Source organism: Manis pentadactyla, chromosome 9, assembly GCF_030020395.1.
Source record: "Manis pentadactyla isolate mManPen7 chromosome 9, mManPen7.hap1, whole genome shotgun sequence".
Classification (NCBI taxonomy): Eukaryota; Metazoa; Chordata; class Mammalia; order Pholidota; family Manidae; genus Manis; species Manis pentadactyla.
The window spans coordinates 68,153,527-68,179,140 of NC_080027.1; the positions used below are offsets into that span (position 1 = coordinate 68,153,527).

General features: G+C 38.2%; 1 protein-coding gene across 2 annotated transcripts in view; it reads right to left on the reverse strand.

The window, feature by feature from the left end:
* The window catches only part of LGR4 (leucine rich repeat containing G protein-coupled receptor 4), a 108,861-nt gene that overhangs the window by 42,093 nt on the left and 41,154 nt on the right, over window positions 1-25,614 (reverse strand). For both annotated transcript variants that reach the window (XM_036879060.2, XM_057507523.1), the window contains exon 2: window positions 14,489-14,560. In XM_036879060.2, the coding sequence (XP_036734955.2) occupies window positions 14,489-14,560 (72 nt within the window). The remainder of the gene's footprint in view (window positions 1-14,488; window positions 14,561-25,614) is intronic.

Sequence of the window (25,614 nt, forward strand, 5' to 3'; positions counted from 1 at the left end):
TAAGTCTTTCATCCTCTCCACATCTACAGGGGTAGAGACTGGGATTGAAACCAGGTCCATTATTAACATGCTATGTGACTTGGGGCAAAAGACTTAACCTCTCTGAGGAAAATGTCAGCCTTCTCATCAGCAAAATGGGATTAAATATAGCTCACAGAGTTTTATGAATTAAAACAAAACAATGTTTGTTCTAGGAGGACCTATCTAATACATGGGAGGTCCAATGAGTACAAACTCTCTTCCCATTTCTCTTTTTTCACCCTTACTCCTTAATTTGAGAGATCCCCCAAATGACACATAGGAAATGGTATGAACCAGACAAGAAATACTGCTCTGGGAGCTCACCATGTACTTCTCAACAGTAAGGGCAGTGAGTGCTCTTTGCTACCAAGTCATCCCACCAGACCATTATGGAATGGAACAAGAGAATTCCTCCAAAAATATCACATTTTTAACTGTCAAACATCACCTGAACGACTAAGTAACTCTTTTGTTTTTTCTGGAAGTTACTGCAGTTGATAGAGTTTAGGGGAGAAGGACTCATCCAGGGGTAAATGTTAAGCAAGTCAAGCTTTAGTTTCAAAGCAAAGGAAACTCCTTCTAAGTATTATAAGAGATAATAGCTACTTTCTACAGCTCTAAACAACTTAGTTAAGATTACTTGAGACTGTTTATACATCTCAGAGAGATAAAAGCTGATAGGTTGGTTATAGAGGAAATGTCACTCAATTATGCAGGTCTAATGCTGGCTCGGTTACGAGTCTCCCGTGGTACTTTGGATAAGTCACTCACCTACTACTGGTGCTCAACATTCTTATCTATACAATGGTATGGCTAGACAAGAAAACCTTCTTCTAGAAGAATTTGTTAATTTGTGTCCAGTGAACATACTGAGGTGAATATTGGGTAGCCAACAACATTTGATGATTACTTATAGAGATAGAGTTGTAGATCACAGTGAAGAGATCGCCTCTTCAGCTGCCTTCCAATCCTGTGCCTCTTGAGGCATTTAGAAATTAAGAGGAAAGACTTGAATCAAATCAACAGGATTCAAATCCTGGCTCTGCAATTTACTATATGACCATAGTGAGATTTTCACATCTCCAAAGCCTCCATGTCCTCACCTATAAATTATTGGTAATAAATTCTATCTACCTCAAAGGGGTAGGGACCTTGTGAGTAATCAATCAGGTAGTATGTATTACATTTTTAGCATATAAAAAACTCAATTAATGTTGGCTGCCTTTTTTTTTTTTTTTTTTTTTTTACTGCATTCTAAAATAATCTCCCTTTTCCAGGTTTGGCCACTTTTAATAATCTGCAGTAATTCAGGTAGAGACCACAAAAAAGTAGTTGTAGAAATTTCAAATAAATTATCAAGATAACAGCAACCAGATATAATTTGCGGTTCTGGATTGTATTCTGAACCAGAACTTTTTTTTTGCTTTTGCTTTAAAGAATATTAGTAGAATAGCTGTTAAATTTGAGTAAGAATTATAGATCAGATGATAACACATTATCCTTGCATTTTTGGAATAAACTGTTTTAGAGGTAAAGGGGCATTATAACCACAACTTACTCTCAAACAGTTTAAAAATGTACATATTTTTTACATTTCATGGTGTGTGTGTGGAGAGAAAAAGAATGTTAACATTTAGAGAATCTGAGTGAATGGTATGCGCAAAAATTCTTCATGCTTGCAACATTTTGTAAGTGAAATTTTGTATTTTATATCTGTGTGCATATGTAAATATGTTACATATATACACACACATGGACATATATCAATGTTTTACACAGAAGTATTGGCCAAATTAAACTATCTAGAACTATTTAGTTTTGACCCACTCTGTTTGCATTTGATTTGAAATTCACTATTCAAATTATTTCCTAGCCCTATTTTATAAAGTAATCCTTCTATTTAGAATTAACTCGTCTACAGATTTAAAAAAAAAATGAGTGACCTTGAATTAGTATTCAGAGATCTAAGTTGGACTTCATCATTGTTAAGTCTTCCAAAGTCAAAGTACACTTTGAAAGGAATGGAATTATCCTAGTTTTATAGTTTGCGTTAAACAATAAGCAGTACAAGTGCCAAAGCTGGCAATGGTTTCTATGCTGTTGCAACATCCGAGCTCAAGGTAACATCCATGGATTTTTCAGTGGTAGCCTATGGTAAAGAAGTTAGATACTCCTTTTGCTGTTTCTAATTAAATCAATTTCACAACTCCACATTTCAGCCATTCCCCAAATGAGTACTGGTCCCTCTGCAGGTCTCCAGGAGAGCTGAAAACAGCAATGGCAGCATTGCATGACACAAGAGATCCTGGAGATGCTGAATGAGTTTTCCAAGAATTCTGGCTTTCCTTTCACATGAATAATAGAAACCTCTTTGGCCCACTCCAACTCCCAACCCCAAGCAAAATGACTTCACCCCCAAATAAAAGATGAGTGAAACTGACCTGCTCCACTGGACTTAGCACTTTATGGTAACAAAGCACTTTTACATAAACTATCCCATTTTCCCTTTACTATACTACTCTGAGGAGTCCCATTTTAAAATGTATGAAACTGAGGTACAAAAATAATAAAGAGACAGTCCTAAGACCTTAGACCCTGTGTGTACTAAACTTAACGCCTTTGTATTCCTGGGGTGGGGATGGGGTGAATCACTTCAATCATTCAGGGCAAAAATTCTAGTCTCCTCCCTATTGCTCACCCTCATATGCAATTCAACTCCTTCAGGATAAAGTCTAAACTTCACAGCTTAAGAAGTCCCTTCACGATCTAGCTTCATTTCCTGACATTTCTCTATCTTTCAATATTCCAACTTTCTCTGTATTTCAGTAAGAGTAACTTCCTATGTTTTAATTTTTGAAATGCTTACCCCTTTGCTGTAAGGTTCTTCCTGGTCACCCTTACAACCTATCCTCATCTGGCTAATTCCCACATGTCCTTCAAGCCTCTGCTGAAGCTAAGTCTGGGAAGCCATTCCCAAAAGCTATAGTCTCAAGTAAACATATTCCTTTAGGTTTCCGCTGACCCTACACACATTTCTTTGACAGTCCTCATCACACTGTACCAAGTGTTAGTTCCATCTCTTCCCCTAAACTGATTTTGTCCAACTGGACTTTCTGCAATATTAGAAATGTTCTCAATCTGTGCTATCCAAGATAATAGCCATTAGCCACACTGGCTATTGAGCACTTAAAAGATAGTTGGTCCAACCAAAGAACTGGATTTTTAATTTCATTTAATTTAAATTATTTTAAATCTCAAATTAAATAAACAGCCATCTGTATATGGCTAGTGGCTATGATATTGGTCAGCACAGCTATAGATGGATGGTCAACTCCAAGGACAAAGACTATACTTACTTGTATCTATATCCCTGGTACCCACCACAGGACCTGGCATAGAACAGGAGTCAATGTGAAAGAATAAGTGAGTGTGTAAATATCTATAGGCAGTACTTATGTATGGTTGGGAGGTCATTCCACCCAATACTCCAAGCATTCTGGATTCTTATATAAAATTTGGCCAAACTGGTCACATCTTGCAAAGCACACCTCATTAAAGTACCATGGAAAAAAACCCTCTCAGTAAATCATTCATTTCTACTCAGGGCATTTCAGCTTCACAATCACTCTCAAATGACTTCCAGATGTTAGGACAAATGGTTATGCTGTTTATGAAATATTACGATAGTCATGGCAGCATCATTTTGGAATGTCAAAATCAACTACGTTTTATAAAGAACAAACATGGGCTTTTTACCATGCTTATATTAACATGGAAAAAAAATTTCCTTGAATTCCTGAAGTATTCCCAGAGTATTAAAGACTATTCTGAAGTATTCTTTAAAATTAACCATCTGCTCTCCTATAGCTGAAATCATCTTTGAAATCCCATACACTATTTGGAGAAGGTGTGCTGACTTGACTTGACAGACTCCATCACTGGCACAACAGAACAGGGACAGAATATGACCGGGCTACAAAGAACTAGCTGTTTAATTCAGTTTTGGTTCTAATTAAAAAATCTCAGTTGACAAAATTCATGAGCTTAACAAATGCTTGGTCAGCTGAGATTTTAAGAAATCTAAGATGCAAACTTCATGAAGGAGAGATCAACCAGGTGTGACTGCACATCCAGGTCCTATGTGTGGACCCAGCAATCCCAGGCATCAACAAAGATGGTCTGCACACGATCGCCCCACAGAGCAAAGAGAGCATCTCAGTGCCTACTGGGTACATCACACATCCCACAGAGGTCACACGAAGGTGGGAGAGCCAGTTGTTAATGTCCTTTCATATGACTTCTTCTGCAAAGGGAGACTAATCCTAAAGTCTAGAACTAGATGTGAAATAATAAAGGGAATAGGTAAAGTGTCTTGAAGCTTGATTGATGGGATGAAGGCATCAAATACATAGTTCATTCCTTTCTAATTCATTTAAAACTTTTAATTAAAAATGAGTAACTAGGGTTTGGGGGTGGGCAAAATGAGTAAAGAGGGTCAAAGGTACAAATTTCCAGTAATAAAATAAATATGTCATGGGGGCACTGTATAGCATGATGACTGTAATTAATAATATTATATTGTATTTCTGAAAGTTGCTAAGAGAAGGCATCTTAAAAGTTCTCATCACAAGAAAAAAAACTGTGTAACTATGGTGAGGGAGGTTAACCAGACTTACTGTGGTGATCATTTCCAGTATATACAACAGTAAATCATTGTGTTATTGTTTTGAAACTATGTTGTCAATTATATTTCAATAAAAAATGAGTAACTAATTATAAAATAATATTCACTGTAGGGAAAAAACAGGCAAAAATAAAATAAAACATATACTGAATCCTTTCACCTGAAGATAATATTTGGCATTATATATTCCACTGGTTTTTTTTTTCTTCTCCACTTTTAAAATGTAAAATAAATACTAGGTAGCATTTACATAACACTCACTCTGTTTCATGCACTGTCCTGAGCATTTAACGTCTATGAATTCATTCTGTCTCCACCAGAACACTACCAGGGAGGACTGTTTTTATCTGTACCTTATAAACAAAGAAACTGAGCAGAGGGAGGTTAAGTAACTTGACCCAGTTCACAAGCTTAGAAGTGGCAAATAATCTCTGTTCAATTTTTGCTGTGGGAACATTGTGCTCAACTAAGTAGTGTGGGAAGAAAGATTTCTCCTCAACTTTTTAAATCCGTAACTGCTATTTTGATATTTTTGTCAGAAGCAGGGAGCGTAACCTGCATGGCTTATATTTTATTCCTGTTCCCCATGTCAGAGGAGGAGCTAAGCTCAAATAGGAGACATACCCTGACTTGGATCTAGTATTCAACTGGGCTGCAGGGTACCATCTATAATATGAATTTAGATTCCTTCAGGACTCAATCTCTTTGATTGTTCTTAGTATCAGACTGTCACCTTCTTACCTATACATATTACATAATCCATCAGTTTAGCTGTTAAAAGCCTACATTTAACTTTATTCAAGTATGATTTTTTTTTCACCTGGATTCTTAGTATATAGTTCCCAATTCCTTTAAAATCAATGAGTGCCTATTGTGATCATGAACTTCAAAAAAGTGTGGAGAGCAAAACAAAACAGAGGTTAAAAGAGATGGAAAGGATTTTTCCACCATGGAAACTGTTGAATTGGAAATGTGAGACGGCAAGTGACGACTTCAGAAATGTTTATAAAGCTAAAGGCTTTTAAAAGAGTAGGACAGGAGATGGGTGGAAGATGGCAGCGTGAGTAGAGCAGCAGAAATCTCCTCCCAAAACCACATATATCTATGAAAATATAACAAAGACAACCCTTCCTAGAATAAAGACCAGAGGACACAGGGCAATATCTAGACCACATCCGCACCTGAGAGAACACAGCGCCTCGCGAAGGGGGTAAGATACAAGCCCCGGCCCCGCGGGAGCCGAGCGCCCCTCCCCCCAGCTCCCGGCGGGAGAAGAGCAGGCAGAGCGGGAGGGAGACGGAGCCCAGGACTGCCGAACACCCAGCCCCCGCCATCCGGGCCAGAGTGCAGGGCCCTGGATACTAGGAAAACAGGGCAGCAAGAACAATGAGTGGGCACCAGAGGCCAAGCGCTGGAGGACATAAGAAAAGCAAGCAACCAAATTTTTTTTTCTTTTTTTTTGCTGTTTTGTTTTGGGGAGCGCTTTTTGGAAGTCTTAAAGGGATAGGGACCCCAATACTAGGGAAACAGGGCAGGAAGAACAGTGAGCGGGCACTGGCGGCCTGGCGCCAGAGGACACCAGAAAAGAAAGCGACCATTTTTTTTTTTTTTTTTTTCCGTTTTGTTTTGGCGAGCGCTTTTTGGAAGTCTTAAAGGGATAGGGACCGCAATACTATGGAACCAGGGCAGCAAGACCGGTGAGCAGAGGCCTGAGGCTGGCGCCGGAGAATAAAGAAAAACGAGCGACCACCATTTTTTTTTTGTGGTCGTTGTTTTGTTTTGGCAGGTGCTTTTTGGAAGTCTTAAAGAGGCAGGGTGGGACACTTAATCCAGAGGTAGGGAATCCGGGGATCTCTGGGCACGCTAACCCCTGGGCTGCAGGGAGCAGGGAGGCCCCTTACGGAAATAAATACCCTCCAGGCCGCTCCCCCTCCAACGCGACTCCACCACTTTGGAGTAGCTGCCCGAGCCAGGCCACGCCCACAGCAACAGCGGAGATTAACTCCATAGCAGCCGGGTAGGAAGCAGAAACCCTGTCTGCGCGCAGCTGCGCAGCACAAGCCACTAGAGGTCGCTATTCTCCCAGGAAAGGAGGGCCACAAACCAACAAGAAAGGAAGTTCTTCCAGCCATCACTCGTCCCAGCTCTGCAAACTATTCCTATCACCATGAAAAGGCAAAGCTACAGGCAGACAAAGATCACAGAGACAACACCAGAGAAGGAGACAGACCTAACCAGTCTTCCTGAAAAAGAATTCAAAATAAAAATCATAAACATGCTGACAGACATGCAGAGAAATACGCAAGAGAAATGGGATGAAGTCCGGAGGGAGATCACAGATGCCAGAAAGGAGATTACAGAAATGAAACAAACTCTGGAAGGGTTTATAAGCAGAATGGATAGAATGCAAGAGGCCATTGATGGAATTGAAACCAGAGAACAGGAATGCATAGAAGCTGACATAGAGAGAGACAAAAGGATCTACAGGAATGAAACAATGTTAAGACAACTGCGTGACCAATCCAAAAAGAACAATATCCATATTATAGGAGTACCAGAAGAAGAAGAGAAAGGAAAAGGGATGGAAGATATCTTGGAAGAAATAATTGCTGAAAACTTCCCCAAACTGGGGGAGGATATAATTGAACAGACCACAGAAATACACAGAACCCCCAACAGAAAGGATCCAAGGAGGACAACACCAAGACACATAATAATTAAAATGGCAAAGATCAAGGCCAAGGAAAGAGTTTAAAGGCAGCTAGAGAGAAAAAGGTCACCTATAAAGGAAAACCCATCAGGTTAACATCAGAATTCTCAACAGAAACCCTACAGGCCAGAAGAGAATGGCATGATATATTTAATACAATGAAACAGAAGGGCCTTGAACCAAGGATACTGTATCCAGCACGACTATCATTCAAATATGATGGTGGGATTAAACAATTCTCAGACAAACAAAAGCTGAGGGAATTTGCTTCCCACAAACCACCTCCACAGAACATCTTACAGGGACTGCTCTAGATGGGAGCACTCTTAGAAAGAGCACAGCACAAAACACCCAACATATGAAGAATCGAGGAGGAGGAATAAGAAGGGAAAGAAGAAAAGAATCTCCAGACAGTGTATATAACAGTTCAATAAGCGAGCTAAGTTAGGCAGTAAGATACTAAAGAGGCTAACCTTGAACCTTTGGTAACCACAAATTTAAAGCCTGCAATGGCAATAAGTACATATCTTTCAATAGTCACCCTAAATGTTATTGGGTTGAATGCACCAATCAAACGACATAGAGTAATAGAATGGATAAAAAAGCAAGACCCATCTATATGCCGCTTAGAAGAAACTCACGTCAAACCCAAAGATATGTACAGACTAAAAGTGAAGGGATGGAAAAACATATTTCAGGCAAACAACAGCGAGAAGAAAGCAGGGGTTGCGGTACTAATATCAGACAAAATAGACTTCAAAACAAAGAAAGTAACAAGAGATAAAGAAGGACACTACATAATGATCAAGGGCTCAGTCCAACAAGAGGATATAACCATTCTAAATATATATGCACCCAACAAAGGAGCACCAGCATATGTGAAACAAATACTAACAGAACAAAAGGGGGAAATAGACTGCAATGCATTCATTCTAGGAGAATTCAACACACCACTCACCCCAAAGGATAGATCCACCGGGCAGAAAATAAGTAAGGACACAGAGGCACTGAACAACACACTAGAATAGATGGACCTAATAGACATCTATAGAACTCTACATCCAAAAGCAACAGGATATACATTCTTCTCAAGAGCACATGGAACATTCTCCAGAATAGACCACATACTAGGCCACAAAAAGAACCTCAGAAAATTCCAAAAGATTGAAATCCAACCAACCAACTTTTCAGACCACAAAGGCATAAAACTAGAGATAAACTGTACAAAGGAAGCAAAGAGGCTCACAAACACATGGAGGCTTAACAACATGCTCCTAAATAATCAATGGATCAATGACCAAATCAAAATGGAGATCCAGCAATATATGGAAACAAATGACAACAACAACACTAAGCCCCAACTTCTGTGGGACACAGCAAAAGCAGACTTAAGAGGAAAGTATATAGCAATCCAAGCATATTTTAAAAAGGAAGAACAATCCCAAATGAATGGTCTAATGTCACAATTATCGAAATTGGAAAAAGAAGAACAGATGAGGCCTAAGGTCACCAGAAGGAGGGATATAATAAAGATCAGAGAAGAAATAAGTAAAATTGAGAAGAATAAAACAATAGCAAAAATCAATGAAACCAAGAGCTGGTTCTTCGAGAAAATAAACAAAATAGATAAGCCTCTGGCCAGACTTATTAAGAAGAAAAGAGAGTCAACACAAATCAACAGTATCAGAAACGAGAAAGGAAAAATCATGACGGACCCCACAGAAATACAAAGAATTATTAGAGAATACTATGAAAACCTATATGCTAACAAGCTGGGAAACCAAGGAGAAATGGACAACTTCCTAGAAAAATACAACCTTCCAAGACTGACACAGAAAGAAACAGAAAATCTAAACAGACCAATTACCAGCAACGAAATTGAAGCGGTAATCAAAAAACTACCAAAGAACAAAACCCCCGGGCCAGATGGATTTACCTCGGAATTTTATCAGACATACAGGGAAGACATAATACCCATTCTCCTTAGAGTTTTCCAAAAAATAGAGGAGGAGGGGATACTCCCAAACTCATTCTATGAAGCTAACATCAACCTAATACCAAAACCAGGCAAAGACACCACCAAAAAAAAAAGCTACAGACCAATGTCCCTGATGAACGTAGATGCAAAAATACTCAACAAAATATTAGCAAACCGATTTCAAAAATACATCAAAAGGATCATACACCATGACCAAGTGGGATTCATCCCAGGGATGCAAGGATGGTACAACATTCAAAAGTCCATCAACATCATCCACCACATCAACAAAAAGAAAGACAAAAACCACATGATCATCTCTATAGATTCTGAAAAAGCATGTGACAAAATTCAACATCCATTCATGATAAAAACTCTCAGGAAATGGAATAGAGGGAAAGTACCTCAACATAATAAAGGCCGTCTATGAAAAACCCACAGCCAACATTATATTGAACAGCGAGAAGCTGAAAGCATTTCCTCTGAGATTGGGAACTAGACAGGGATGCCCACTCTCTCCACTGTTATTTAACATAGTACTGGAGGTCCTAGCCACGGCAATCAGACAAAACAAAGAAATACAAGGAATCCAGATTGGTAAAGAAGAAGTTAAACTGTCACTATTTGCAGATGGCATGATACTATACATAAAAAACCCTAAAGACTCCACCTCAAAACTACTAGAACTGATATCGGAATACAGCAAAGTTGCAGGATACAACATCAACACACAGAAATCTGTGGCTTTCCTATACACTAACAATGAACCAACAGAAAGAGAAATCAGGAAAACAACTCCATTCACAATTGCATCAAAAAAAAATTAAATACCTAGGAACAAACCTAACCAAAGAAGTGAAAGACTTATACTGTGAAAACTACAAGTCACTCTTAAGAGAAATTAAAGGGGACACTAACAGATGGAAACTCATCCCATGCTCGTGGCGAGCAAGAATTAATATCGTCAAAATGGCCATCCTGCCCAAAGCAATATACAGATTTGATGCAATCCCTATCAAATTACCCGCAACATTCTTCAATGAACTGGAACAAATAATTCAAAAATTCATATGGAAACACCAAAGACCCCGAATAGCCAAAGCAATCCTGAGAAAGAAGAATAAAGTAGGGGGATCTCACTCCCCAATTTCAAGCTTTACTATAAAGCCATAGTAATCAAGACAATTTGGTACTGGCACAAGAGCAGAGCCACAGACCAATGGAACAGACTAGACAATCCAGACATTAACCCAGACATATATGGTCAATTAATATTTGATAAAGGAGCCATGGACATACAATTGCGAAATGACAGTCTCTTCAACAGGTGGTGCTGGCAAAACTGGACAGCTACATGTAGGAGAATGAAACTGGACCATTGTCTAACCCCATATACAAAAGTAAACTCAAAATGGATCAAAGACCTGAATGTAAGCCATGAAACCATTAAACTCTTGGAAGAAAACATAGGCAAAAACCTCTTAGACATAAACATGAGTGATCTCTTCGTGAACATATCTCCCTGGGCAAGGAAAACAACAGCAAAAATGAGTAAGTGGGACTATATTAAGCTGAAAAGCTTCTGTACAGCAAAAGACACCATCAATAGAACAAGAAGGATCCCTACAGTATGGGAGAATATATTTGAAAATGACACATCCGATAAAGGCTTGACGTCCAGAATATATAAAGAGCTCACACGCCTCAACAAACAAAAAACAAATAACCCAATTAAAAAATAGGCAGAGGAACTGAACAGACAGTTCTCCAAAAAAGAAATACAGATGTCCAACAGACACATGAAAAGATGCTCCACATCGCTAATTATCAGAGAAATGCAAATTAAAACTACAATGAGGTATCACCTCACACCAGTAAGGATGGCTGCCATCCAAAAGACAAACAAGAACAAATGTTGGCGAGGCTGTGGAGAAAGGGGAACCCTCCTACACTGCTGGTGGGAATGTAAGTTAGTTCAACCATTGTGGAAAGCAGTATGGAGGTACATCAAAATGCTCAAAACAGACCTACCATTTGACCCAGGAATTGCACTCCAAGAATTTACCCTAAGAATGCAGCAATCAAGTATGAGAAAGATCAGTGCACCCCTATATTTATCGCAGCACTATTTACAATAGCCAAGAATTGGAAACAACCTAAATGTCCATCGGTAGATGAATGGATAAAGAAGATGTGGTACATATACACAATGGAATACTACTCAGCCATAAGAAAAGGGCAAATCCAACCATTTGCAGCAACATGGATGGAGCTGGAAGGTATTATGCTCAGTGAAACAAGCCAAGCGGAGAAAGAGAAATACGAAATGATTTCACTTATCTGTGGAATATAAGAACAAAGGAAAAACTGAAGGAACAAAACAGCAGCAGAATCACAGAACTCAAGAATGGACTAACAGGTACCAAAGGCAAAGAAACTGGGGAGGATGGGTGGGTAGGGAGGGATAAGGGGCGGGAGAAGAAGGGGGGTATTAAGATTAGCATGCATGGGGGGATAGGAGAAAAGGGAGGGCTGTACAACACAGAGAAGGCAAGTAGTGATTCTACAACATTTTGCTATGCTGATGGACAGTGACTGTAAAGGGGTTTATAGGGGGGACCTGGTATAGGGGAGAGCCTAGTAAACATAATATTCGTCATGTAAGTGTAGATTAATGATAACAACAACAACAAAAAAAAGCAGTTCCTGTGTGGTGACCTCCAATGAGTTCTACACAAGGGTATAAAGGGCATATAAAAGTGTAGGCAAAGGGTCTGTTTGTGTTTATACAGAGGATCAAAGCCTTATTGGGCTACCGGAAAATGAACTAAGATACGATATGAAAAAGAACTTCCAACATCAGCACTCTCTGGAAGACTCATGCCAGAAGATGATCATCAAAAAAACCCCAACAAGATCCACGCGCTGCTACAGCTGTAGATGCACTCATCCCACCAGTTCCTGGACTTGCCATGGGAATGAGGAAGGAGATATCTAAGCTGGCCTGTGCATACAGTAAAACAACAAATTTGACTGGATCTATACTGTTGGAATTCAATCAAGAATTAGGAGAAGTGCAAATTGTAGCACTCCAAAATCTTACAACTACAGACTATTTACTGTTACAAGAACATAAGGGATGTGAACATTCCCCAGGAATAGGTTGTTTTAATTTGTCTGATTTCTCTCAGACTGTTCAAGTTCAGTTGGACAATATCCACCATATCATAGATAAGTTTTCACAAATGTCTAAGGTGCCTAACTGGTTTTCTTGGTTTCACTGGAGATGGCTGGTTATTACAGATATGCTTTGGTTATGTAACTATACTCCTATTATGTTAATGTGTGTGCGCAATTTAAGTAGTAGCTTAAAACCTATACATGCTGAAGTTACTCTACAAGAAGAAATGTCAAAGAAATAATCAATCTTCCCATGTTTTCTGCCGCCTGCTACTTCTATAGCTTTTCTTCTTCCTTCCTAATTACAACCCTTAAATAGAATTCGTGCCTCATATCCAATTTACCAAGTATCATAATTCTTCCAAGTGGTAAAGATACCTCAAGACAAATGCTGGGCATAGAAGCTACAGGGCATAAATATGCAAAGAAATAAAAAGCTAACCATTTCAAACAATAAGGCTTCTCTCTCACTTACCAACTTTACATTTCCCTGTATGGCCCCGGAAGATGACTGGTTAGCCAGAGACGGGTAAGATTCCTCAAGGGAGGAACAACCTAAGACAGGCACAGTCGCAAGGGGGTCATCTGGTGAGAAATTGGGGATCAACAGAGGTGAGGCTTATAACCTCACCCCCCCCGTTCTGAGAGAAATCTTCTGCATACGTGGATGTTTTATTGCCCTCGTCTAGCTTGGATTAACACATAGTCTACAGGCACACACCTGATCATCTACATTTGCTCTCTTACAACACTAAACTATGTTTTCTACCTTTATCTTGTATCTACCTACCACTTCAGCATTTTATTAAAAATAATAATAATAGAGAAATGTGGTATCCACATATAAATCAAGTATAAAAATCAAATGAGTATTCATATTTGAACTGACTGTTTATAGTTGATAATGCATGAGCAAAACCGAAGGTTTCTGTGATGGCTGCCCTTGTACTGTTCACCATGTAAGAACTTATTCACTACGTAAGAATTTGTTCTCCATGTAAGAACTTGTTTGTTATGCCTCAGAAGATTGGAGACTGACGAAAATTAGGCTTGGGGTGGATTAATGATTGTGCATTGAGCATTGACTCCCCTATACAGAATTTTATTGTTGTTAACAACCATTTGATCAGTAAATATGAGAGATGCCCTCACAAACAAACAAACAAAGAAACTAACAAAAAAAAAAAGTACACATTTCCAATGGTAAAATAATAAGTAACCGGGATATAATGAATATAGTCAAGATATTGTAACAGCTTGGTATGGTGATAGCTGGTACCTAGAATTGTCATGTATATAAATGTTGAATCACTATGTTGTACACCTGAAACTAATGTAATGTAATACTGTGTGTCAACTACCCTTCAATAAAAAATAATTATCTACAAAAGAAAAAAAAAAAGAGTAGGACCATGTTCCTTGCCTTCTTGCCTTCACCCCATCCCCAAAGGTCACCCAGGTGTGACCTACACCCAGTTTTCTGCCCACTGAGGACGATATTGTCTCATTCATCGTGACCCTAAAATATCTTGTATCATTTTTTATGGTTGTGTTACCCATACAGTAACTCCTTTGGCAACAATGGTGGTTACACAGCAGCCTTGGCATCTTGGGGTAACACTGTAATTAGCTTGTGCTACTGTAACATTCATGGTCATAGTAATTGCAGCAAAAACAATCCTAATAGAAATAGCATTTTTAGTTCTGGCTTTCAAAAATAATTTTAGCAATTGCACTGCTTAAAAAATCATATTTGTTTCCCCTGAAAAGACATGATTTCCTCTACACAAAGCCCCACTGAAATTAAGATATCTGAATATCCCCTAAGACACATTAGACCCTCTCTTGTCGTAAGTACTTTGAAAGAGAGCAGGGGGAGAAACAAAAAAAAAACATTTCTCAAAGTAATACTTACAACTCCTCTAGAAAAGGGAAGTTCTTAAACGCATCTTCTGGTAATTGAGTAATGTTGTTCATACTGATATCCCTGGAAAACATAAAGTTAAGGAGATTCTTAACTAAGTAACATGAGACTTTAAAGCACTTAATTTAACAGGAAAATAATAAGGTGCTGACATTTTGTAAAGCAAGAAAAATGAGCATAGAAGAAAGATAAAGGGATAAATATAATTTAGCTTCAGTATGCAATGCTCAGAAAACAGAAAAGTTAATTTTTTTATTATAAATGATGTCCCACAATTTAGAAACATACTCAGATCCTGGATTTTCTCCCTTTAAGTATCCTTAAAAACAAATGTCTCAAACTTCCTGCAATGAGTGGGCCAGTCTGACTGTCTAGTGCTCTTCTTTACAAAATGTCAGCACCTTATTATTTTCCTGAGCTCTAGTATTCAAAGTGCTGTACCTGATAAAAAATAAACAAATGAATGCCCTACAACTTGATAAAAGAGATTTGCCGGCAAAGGTGATTTCTTATGCCACTGTCAGGGACAATAAAACAGGTCCCAGCCATTTTCCAGTCATATTGTCTGCAAAACCTATAAAAATCCTTCAGGTAATAGCTGTAAGTGGATTTCATTTTTAGCCTATGAGCAGATGCAGCCTAGAGACAAGTGTATACATGACAGGTATGCAGTCCATTTCCAGTTTTCCCTTACAGAGGCTGCAGAATGAGAGAACTCACTCGATGATATAACTCAACAATTAACTAGTTCAAACAGCTAAAAAAATACTTTATTAACCATTTCCTTCTTCCCTGGCAGCTGCCTTTTGAACTGGCTTTCTCCTTCCACACTCCACTTAACATGGACCCGGTGAAAGACAGGTTAAGGCGGCCTCCACGAGAAAGTCCCAGCATGCACTGGGCCAGCTGCCTCCCTCAGGTTTCTCTGCCTCTTGTCTCCTGTCAAGGTGTGAGGGCCTGTGTTCTCAGGTCTCTCCTTTCTACAAACCATCATGAAAATCCACACTTGTGGCCTTCCCATCACTAGATTAGGCACATTGGCATAAGGAAGCAGAAGGGAAATCAGCTAACAATACAACATGGTGTTTTTTACATTAATTTTCTTTTAAAGGAGGTCACACCTTCAGTACCAAGGTAGGTGACTCCCTTCTCCCAATCTTTTCCTCTCACTAAAATTTAGAAACAGAATTTGCATCCCTCCTTACAACCCTTTCCAAAGCGGGTTGGGAAAACTTTTGGCTTGGGAATAACAGTAACAGCAGAAGCAAAAATAGGAACAGCAGTGGCAGCTGCCAAAATAGAGAATACTGATAACGAAGACTGCACATACAATCTCCCTTTACAGGTGGGAAAACTGACACAGACCAAGATACACGACCACCCCAAGGCCACCCAACAAGTAGCATGATGAGAAATGTGATCTCCAGAGTGTGTGTTCTCAACTGCAAACTGAGTTTCCCTAAGGGTCAGTGGGATCCTGTTCCTTCTCTCCAGTGACAGGAAAGATACAAATCAAACCCTCAGTCCTCCCAAGGTTAACAGCGGGAGGGACACGGTCCCCAAGACCTCGACACAATCATCGGTGACTCTCAAGAAGAGCGCTTCTGCTAGAAAAGTTTTTAAAAGAACTATAGTTTTAGAAACTGAGGAACTAAAATTCATATACATTTCTTAGAACATGAAATGTCTCTTGAGATGAAGCCTATGACCAGAGAGGCTCACATGCACTCCAAAACTTTCTATCATTGCAAACAACTCAAATTCTATTAAAGGTAACATAAGAAAAACAAATTAATATACTTCTCAAGGAATTATTATTTTTAAACACAGGCCCTGATACTACGTCAGTCAGCTATCAACCCTGGGACAGGGGACGGGGGCATACTTTGTTGTTCATAAACACACAAGCAAGATACTGGAGAAACAGCACAAAAATAGGGGTCAGAAGAAGCAGGCTCAACTCCTGGCACTGCCACATAGCCAGCGTGTAAGCCACAGTTGGCTCATCTCTAAGGCGAGGGAACTCCTTGGTGGGGCTTCCCTGTCTGACACTATATACTTCTAAGATTCACCCTTTTTTTGTAGTTTTCATGGAGGGCTCCATCCTCCCTGATGAAAATACATGAATTTCAGTTTACAGAAAAGGCATGTTTCTGAAAATCTTACCAAAATACAAGATTTAAAGACTATTATTAGGTAGCCATTATCAAACTACTGAGTCACTGGAAATCCATTTGCCTTAACCAATAGAATCATTACGAGTACAACGAAGCTTTTAATCCCATTGAAAAGCAAAATAGTATGTTGGGTAAGCAGTTATTCTATAAAATATCACACAATTTCGGTGCTCTTTAGTTATTCCAATAAAAGGAGAAAGAAAGACAACCGTAATTTATTACTTTACAAAAGAAGTCACTCCATGCAGCTTCCTCTAAGTTTGGCACACCCTGAATTGAGGTGAGTATCACAGTTAGTTACCTCACCAGAAAACGACATATCCTTATAGAATTTACACCACACTATTCTCTGCATTCTGATTTTTAAAACACATACACCTATATAATTCTCTCAATTCTTTTCTCTCAGAGTGACAAGACTTAACAGGTAGCTTTGCCATGAACTAGAAATGCAATTAGTGGGACTCCATATTTACAAATTAATATGTTTTAAATACATGGTGAGGTTTTGTTTCAAAGCTTCAGATTCAGGAACAACACTTATTTCCAAATTGTTCTGAATTTCACACATTTAGAGTTCTATCTTTATAAGTTTTGCCCCTCATAGTTTCTGGGCTTCAATTATGAAACATTTGTGAATAAGGAAGAAAAAATAGGGAGGAGGGATAACAAGATGTTATCTCCAGGGAAGCTCTGGAAATATGTGGTTACAGATTATAAGGTGGGTGGGTACTCATTTAAAGTAATAAGGGCTAATGGTGATAAACAACCTACAAACAGCCTTAAGAGTAGATTCCAGACCTAACGTCACCAACACCAGCCAAGACAGCTTTAGGCTGGAAAGGATTCTGGGGGTGATGAGTTAACTGTACCAATTTATAAATGAAAACCCTATGCCAATAATTATGAATATATTAGGCTCATAAGCATATACATTATTAAAATACATAAATAAAAGAAAGTTGTTTAGAAAAATTTCAGCTAGAAGATATACCTCCAGACCAGTAGCTTGACATTCACATGCACAACACAATCTTACAGTAACATCTGAAACTAACCCAGTGATTTGCCATCCTAGGCCCTTTACAAAGAAAATAAACACAACATAAAAAACAAAAAAATCATACAAGGTCAGAGCACTACCAACTCACAAATGCCTCTGAAGCAATTTCAGGAGAGGTGATGGTCTTCCTTGGAGCTACCCTGGCACAGCTAGAAGTCACAGATTTGGCAGCAATATAAACCAAGGCCTACTGATGGATTCACTGCTACTAGCTAACTACTACTAGCTATGTGACCCTGGGCAAGCTGTTCCTCTTTTCTGAGCCCAGCTTCATCCTTTGGAAAAACGGAGGCAGTAAAAATTAAACCTTGTAGATTGCTGTGAAGATCAGAAAACGTCAAGTCACATATAAGAAGCTAAATAAGAAATAGGTATTATCTCATTATCAGCCGTGTCTCTTGCTGCTCCTGGAAGATCTGAATCCGATGGACCGAGGGATAGCAGGGCAAGCATCACGCCACTTCCGCTGGCCTTTTTTCCCAGAAAGAAACCACTTTTACACAAGAAAAACACTGAGTGGTGCCGAAGACCTAGAACCTGGAGTCATGCCAACTACAAAGCTAGACTCTAAACTCCGCAACAATAGAGTCAAAGATTTTAAGCTAGAAGAGTCCTTTGAGATGAAATACTTTTTAAAAGAAAACTGTTGAGGCCCAGCTGCTGGAAGAGGCAAGCACTCTCTTTAAAAAATAGAAAGAAATTACATTTTTATAGGAAATGTTTAGAATAGCAAGAAGACAAGAACCATTTTCAAAAAGATCAGGATGACTGGTCAGCAGTTTAGTGATAAGCAAAGGGTAGACCCTAGAACTTTTAATCAGCGGTGGGGGGGCATGGAGTACACTTGAAGGGATGGGGAGTACACTTGAATGTGTATTTTCCATGCAAACTTGTTCTGTAACAGACTTCTTTATAGTTAAGTCTCTTAAGCCAGAACAGAGCATACGTCTGCATATTTTACCGACTCCATACAATACTTCCAAATTTTTACCACAAAGATCAGAAATAAAAAGCAAATCATCTCACTAGAAAAATAAAGCCGAATGCCCAATCAGCACTCACCGATTTCAGAATTAAAATTTAAAGGGTGTAATTGTTTAATTGAAACTGTTAAATCTCCCCAGTGGTTAAACTCTCATCTTTTCTCCCCTCATAAAATTCACTAATGCTAAAGCATCTACAGAGTAAAGAGGAACATCATGTTTCAACAAAGTACCTTTTAAAAGCCCTGTAAAATGCTCCCTAAGCAAGCCTAACCTGTTTGCTGATGGCCAAGCATGTACCACTGTGGACGATGCCACTGCATGCTGGCCAGGTCCAGGCCTTCTGCCACAGCATTGTTTAATTTTCAATACACTGTGATTGCTCCTGTGTTATCTAAATTTGAGTAAGACCTCCTATTTATAGATAAAACTATACTGCTGTCACATTGTTGATCATATCACAACTATTACCCACCAGTTTAGAAAGTCACTAAACTACATGTAGGTTCTGGAGAATACAAGGTTCTCTAGAAAATGGTGACAAAAATTCTTTAAACAGTGCAAAAAAGAAAAGAAAAAGGTGGTGATGTTTTTAAACTCGACACATGCTGATGATTTAGAAATACTATCCCACTGACTTTTCTAGGGTCGTCTGTAATCAGCCGAAAATGTCAAGCCACTCTCCAAATGACAAATGTCAATAGTAGGAAAAAAAAACAGAAAACTAAAATTAAATCTGAAAAATGCCTCTATGGTGAAATAAATTTGAAGACATGGTCTCTCTCGTCCACAAGCAGTGCAGACATACATACAACAGCAAAATTCTAGTCAAAGCTTGTGGAGAGTTCAACTTCTTTTCTGACACAATTACGTATCTGTGGGAAAATACTGTCTTTTTCTTCCCACCTTTTTATAATAAAAAAAGAACCTAGGTTTACTATTGTTTTAAATTTAAATACAGAGAAAACCACTCACAACATCAGTAGCCAGAAAGAACCAGTCACATTTCACTGGTGCTGGTGGCAGATTCTTTTTCCACGTACGGTATGTATTTTTACAAATATGAAATTATACAGTTCAGAACATGCTTATCTCTTGACACCTAACTTTCTTCATTTGCAAAATGAAAAAAAATCTTCTCCAGAAGTATCTTTGAATGAAAGTGCAAATATGAAAGTCTAATATATCTCAATGTTATTGTTGGCCACACATCATGGATACATACATCATGCATGGTACGGGTACATCTTTGCTAGTGGAAGCCACCATGCTAAAAGGAAAAGAGGTTAAAAATTTTCCTTTACTAGAGAGGAGATATCCTGTCACTCATTTAACAAACACAAAGTACCCATTACCCACATATGTGCAAAGCACTATGCTGAAATGGCTTTTATGTCAAAAGATAAGTTCACTCTTCTTTAATTTATTCTTCTATTGAAATGCACCAGTCCATGTTATTCTTAACTTACTATTACTATTTAAGATATGTTGCAATACCTAATTAAATTTAACCTTTTAAAAAATGTACCTTGAAAGCAGTAAGAACAGCTATGTATATGTGAAGATAATGCTCTTGACATTGCAGAAATGGGACCACAACACCATGTATGCCATTTTAGTCAGATTTTGCTCCAGAGATAGTTTTCCAAACTTAGCACTGCTAGAATCCAACTAGATGTCACAACAGGCATCCTTCTAAAGCTGTGTGCAACATTTCTATTACAGTTTTAGACAGCAGGATAAATGGGCTCTTTGTTATCCAACACTTTCCCTGGTGTCTTAAGCACCAAGGCTCAGTGCTTCCCAGTAGATAGAATCAAATTGCTTCTCTGCAGCCTTACAGTCATTTAAGAGGATAGCTGCTACAACCACCATATACACTTTAAAATAAATGTTAATTACTGCAGAAAAAAATTACCACCTTGTAAAGTCATCATGTACTTAAAGTACTTGAACATCCTAGTATGTAATCTTCCTAATACAGGAAGGTTAGGAAAAAATGCCTGCATCAAATCTTAAAAAATAAAAACTTTCCACAAAAGGAGATATAGAGAAGAATGTCTAATTTGTTTTATGATCATCTACTCTCATGGATTAAAACCTCCATTTTAGGGCCTTTCAGAATTTTTCCATTGAAGACTTTCAAAGCTGTGTTGCCATTGATAAGAAAATGAAAAGACCTGAAACAGACTAGAAAAAAATATTTGCAAAACACTTATCAGATAAAGTAACTGTATCTAATATAGAAAGAACTCTCAAAACTCACTGAAAAAAAAAACACTGCTTTTAAAATGGGCAAAAATATCTGAATAGGCATATCACTAAAGAGGATTATACAAATGGCAGAAAGCACATAAAAAGATGCTCAATATCAGTCATTAGGGAAATGCAAAGTAAATCCAGTGAGATATCATGTAACTATTAGAAGGGCTAAAATGTAAAAAATAATAGCTGACAACACCAAGTGCTGATGAGGATGTGGAACAATAGGAGCTCTCATATATGGCTGACGGGAATGCAAAATGCTATAACCATTCTGGGAAACAGTATGGCAGTTTTATAAAAATTAAGCATCTGGGAAACAGTATGGCAGTTTCATAAAAATTAAGCATTGGCTTATGATCATATGAGCAAGCAATGCTATGTATAAATATTATAGTTGCCAAAAACTGGAAAAAAAACTGAGTATCCTTCAAATGGTGAATGGATAGAGAAGGGTCAGACAAAACCTGACTCAAAAGGCTGAATATTGTATTCCATCTACCTGGCACAGTGGAAAAGGCAAACCTTTAGAGAAAGGACATGGATCAGTGTGGCCAACAGCTGGGCCAATGGGATAAGAGTAAGTTCGACTACACAAGGCACAAGAACTTTGGCATGATGAAAATGCTCTGTATCTTGATTTTGATGGTGGTCACACAATTGTGTATGTGTGTCAAAACTCTTAGAACTGTATATTAAAAAGTATGAATTTTACCATGCGTGAATTAAACTCTAACACCCATGTTAGCATTCTATAAATAACAGCATATATGGACTTTACTTTCTCACATTTCTCCCACAGGGAAAAATCATTCATCCTATGGCCAGAGGTCCAATTTCCTAGCTTTACCCAAAACTAAACAATGGCATGCACAGTGCTGGTTGCAGCATCAGGAAACCTAGTTTTTGTTTTTGTTTTATCATTTTTCCAACCTCTGCTCTGGTCTCCACTTTGGGCCAAGCCCCTTCACTCTCTATTAAGCACCTATTAGGGCTGTCCCTATGTGATGAGCACCAGGTATATAAAAATAAAGATACAGTGTTACCCTAACAGCATTCTGAGGCAGTGGAAGAGGCAATAATAAAACAAGTAAATATTGTTATACATGTGGCATAGCAAAGGAAAACGATCAACCAAACTTGGAGCTGAAGAAAGGCTTCCAAAGGCAGTCTGTTTTGCCAAGGTGTGAAGGACCGATACTACTTTACATAGTTGCTCTTTCAATCTGGGATCTCTCCCATTAGGTTGGCACTGTCTCTCAGCAGGGACACAATTGGCATATTGAGCAGGATAATTCTCTATTATTCAAGACAGTCTTGCTCACTACAGGGCACTTGGCATCCCTGTTCCCCCAGTGCACTAACTAGTGAACTAAGAACGTGCCCAAACCACTTACAACCTTCCCATAAGTTTGTAGGACAGAGACTGGACATGAAATCTATTCAGAGGGCAGCATATGGCATTTTTTAAAAGAAATATAATTAATATCAAAGTATTAATATAAAAATGCATCATATAGAAAGAGTATTGTTTCATGGCAATTATTTAGGTTTTACACACACACACACACACACACACACACACACACTGGGTCATATGGGTCACTATATAGAATGTCCTCACTGAGTTCATAGGAAAACAACCTGCAAGCCTCTGAACTCGGTCTAACTTCGGGTAGGGGGTGTCTTCCAGGCTGTGCCAGTATTATGTGTGAAAGCATAGTGAAAAGAGAGAAAACCAGAGTGGTCAAAGAGCTGAAACTATCCAGGAATTTGAACATTACAGGCAGTATGGCTGCAAGTGGCAAGAGAAGCTACGAGACAAGCAAAAAGTACATCCCCAAGACTTGTATGTGACCTCTAGAAATCAGAATTTCATTCTAAAAGCATGGAAAGCTGTCAGGGGAAGCTTAAACATGTTAAGTTTGCTGCAGAAAGACTTTCTGGCAGCTATATACTATTATGGGATGAAAGGAGGGGAAGAAAAAACCCCAGCCCTTCTGAAACTCAGCTTCCCGTACTGTAAAATATTCTGTACTCACTAACTTCTAAGGTCCTTTCCAAATCCATCATTATGACTCCTATTTTGGCATTCCTGCTCCTGCACATTCCATGCATAATTAGGAGAAAATAAGCAACTCTCAGATTCCTGTTTTTCCTATATGTATAGGCACACCGGCTTGTGTTAGCAAGCGTGTGAATGAGTACAGACTTCAACATACCCCCTTCAGAATTACAAGGGTTCAAGCAATTAAGAAAGACGCATGACTTCATTTCCAAAGGTAATATTTTATGCTGTAATTGTTTATGCTCTTGATGAAGCAAGACAGCCTAGGAGACATCTATGGGTGTGTTCCTTAAGGAGATGCTAACCCAACAAGTTAGAAGAGAGAACAAAACACTGGTGTGTAAATATGCCACAAGGGAAAGGCAGGTGTGGCTCAAATTACACATCTTTAAAAGGGTAACTTTAGAAATTATAGTTAGGCTAGTGCACTATGTTCTTACATTGAAACAAATTGTTTTCCAGTTTTGTTTTTGTCTTTTTAAACAGACCTAGTTTTCAAGCGTGGGAAGCGTTCTAAAGAGAAAAATATATAATGCTCTAAATCTGGAGTGATGTTTACTAAATGCCAAAAAAAAAAGGAATACCAAAGGCAAACAGGACATTACTTTCCTTCCCAGTTTGATCAAGCACCCTGGGATCACATGGAACAGAGGAGGAGGGTTAAACGCTAATATCCCTTGTTTCTTGCTACTTAACGGGTGTTCTCAGGCATTCTTCGGGTGTCAGCAGCTGTTCGGGTAACCCTAACGATGACAAAACAGTGCTCATTACCAGCCAAGACTCACAGACAAAATGCTATTTCAATAGTCCATTTATCAGCAACAAGAAGGATTGTAAGGATTGTGGTCTCAGCAGATTGGGAACACTCAATTACTTTATCCTTGCACACAAAATGCACTATTCATAAAGGAATCCATCCAACAGCATTTATTATGGTAAATATTCTAATTAACTAAACAGTTTATGTTTTACTATGGCTACACTTATTAACACCACTGATAGGAAAACATTACTTCACGGCTCTTCCCTTCAGACATGCACACCCACGAGAACTTTTGTTGAGACGTGTACTTTCTAAACATCAGCTCACAACCAATTAATGGGTTGTAAAATCATTTTAATGGGTCTCACCAATTTTTTTATATTGAAACAGGAAAGAAAAGAATAAAATAGAAAAGTAACAGAATGTACCCAAGATAGTAAAGATAGGTATTGTTTCAGGAAATTTTGTTTCAGCATATGTGCGCTTCTGTTGTCTTGATTGCTGAGTCTCAAGTTTATATCTATATTGTCCAGGAAATATAGTCAAAACCATAAGTTCAAGGAATTGGCTATTCAAACCAACTATTTCTTACTCCTTCACACAAATGGAATCAAAACCACAGCTGCATTCCCAGCACGAGACTAGCCCAGTGGATTTAGTGACCTTTAAAGTATTCACCTTTCTCCACACCTCACTACTTTGATATTTTAGTGACATCAGACCTCTAAAACTGACAGTAACAGTATGGGAGAATGCCACAATAGGCTACCCTGAAATTTGTTTATTAAAAAAAAGAGACATACACACAAACACCCACACATTTCAAAGATTTTATTACAACACTACTTTCAACTGCTTTAACAGAACTGGCAATAAAGTAAGTCAACTACTTGATTATCCTGGGCTCTGTTGGGGTTTTTATTTTATATATGTATATATATATATATATATGCATGCATATATATATATACACACACACATACATATAACACGTTTATGTATACTCTATTTATTTAGGAATGATCCCCCAAAATAAGTTGCGTGGGGTTAAAAGGTTTACACAAGTTTTTGAGTTTTATCTTTCTTTTCTATATGAAGCCAAACTACATTAAAAAGACTGATACTTTAAACTACATATTTTTTTAGGTTTGAAAATATTTTCCTTGTTTTTTTACCAAAGAATAACTGACATACAATATTATATTAGTTTCAGGTGTACAACACAAAGCTAAGTTATTTATATACATTATGAAAAGGTTACCACAGTAAGTCTGATTACCGTCTGTCACCATACAAAGCTGTTGAACAGTATTCCTTATGCTGTATATTACAACCCCATTTACTTATTTTGTAACTAGAAGATTGTACCTCTTAATCTCCTTCACCAACTTCATCCATCCTCCCACCCCTTTGGCAACTATAAGTTTGAACTCTGTATCTCTGAGTCTTTTTGTTTTTTCTGTTGTTTCTTCAACTGTTTTGTTTTTTAGATTCTACATGTAAGTGAAATCATACACTATATGTTTTTCTGATTTCCCTTAGCCAATACACTCTAATTTCAACCATGTTGTCACAAATGGCAAAATTTCATTCTTTTTTATGGCTGAGTAATGTTGCGTTGTGTATGTATACCACATCTTTTTTATCCATTTATCTATCAATGGACATTTAGGTTGCTTTCATGTCTTCGCTATTATAAAAAATGCTGCCATGTACATGAGGGTGCAAATGCCTTTCTGAATTAGTGTTCTAGTTTTCTTCAGAACAATACCTAGAAATGGAATTGCTGGATCATATGATA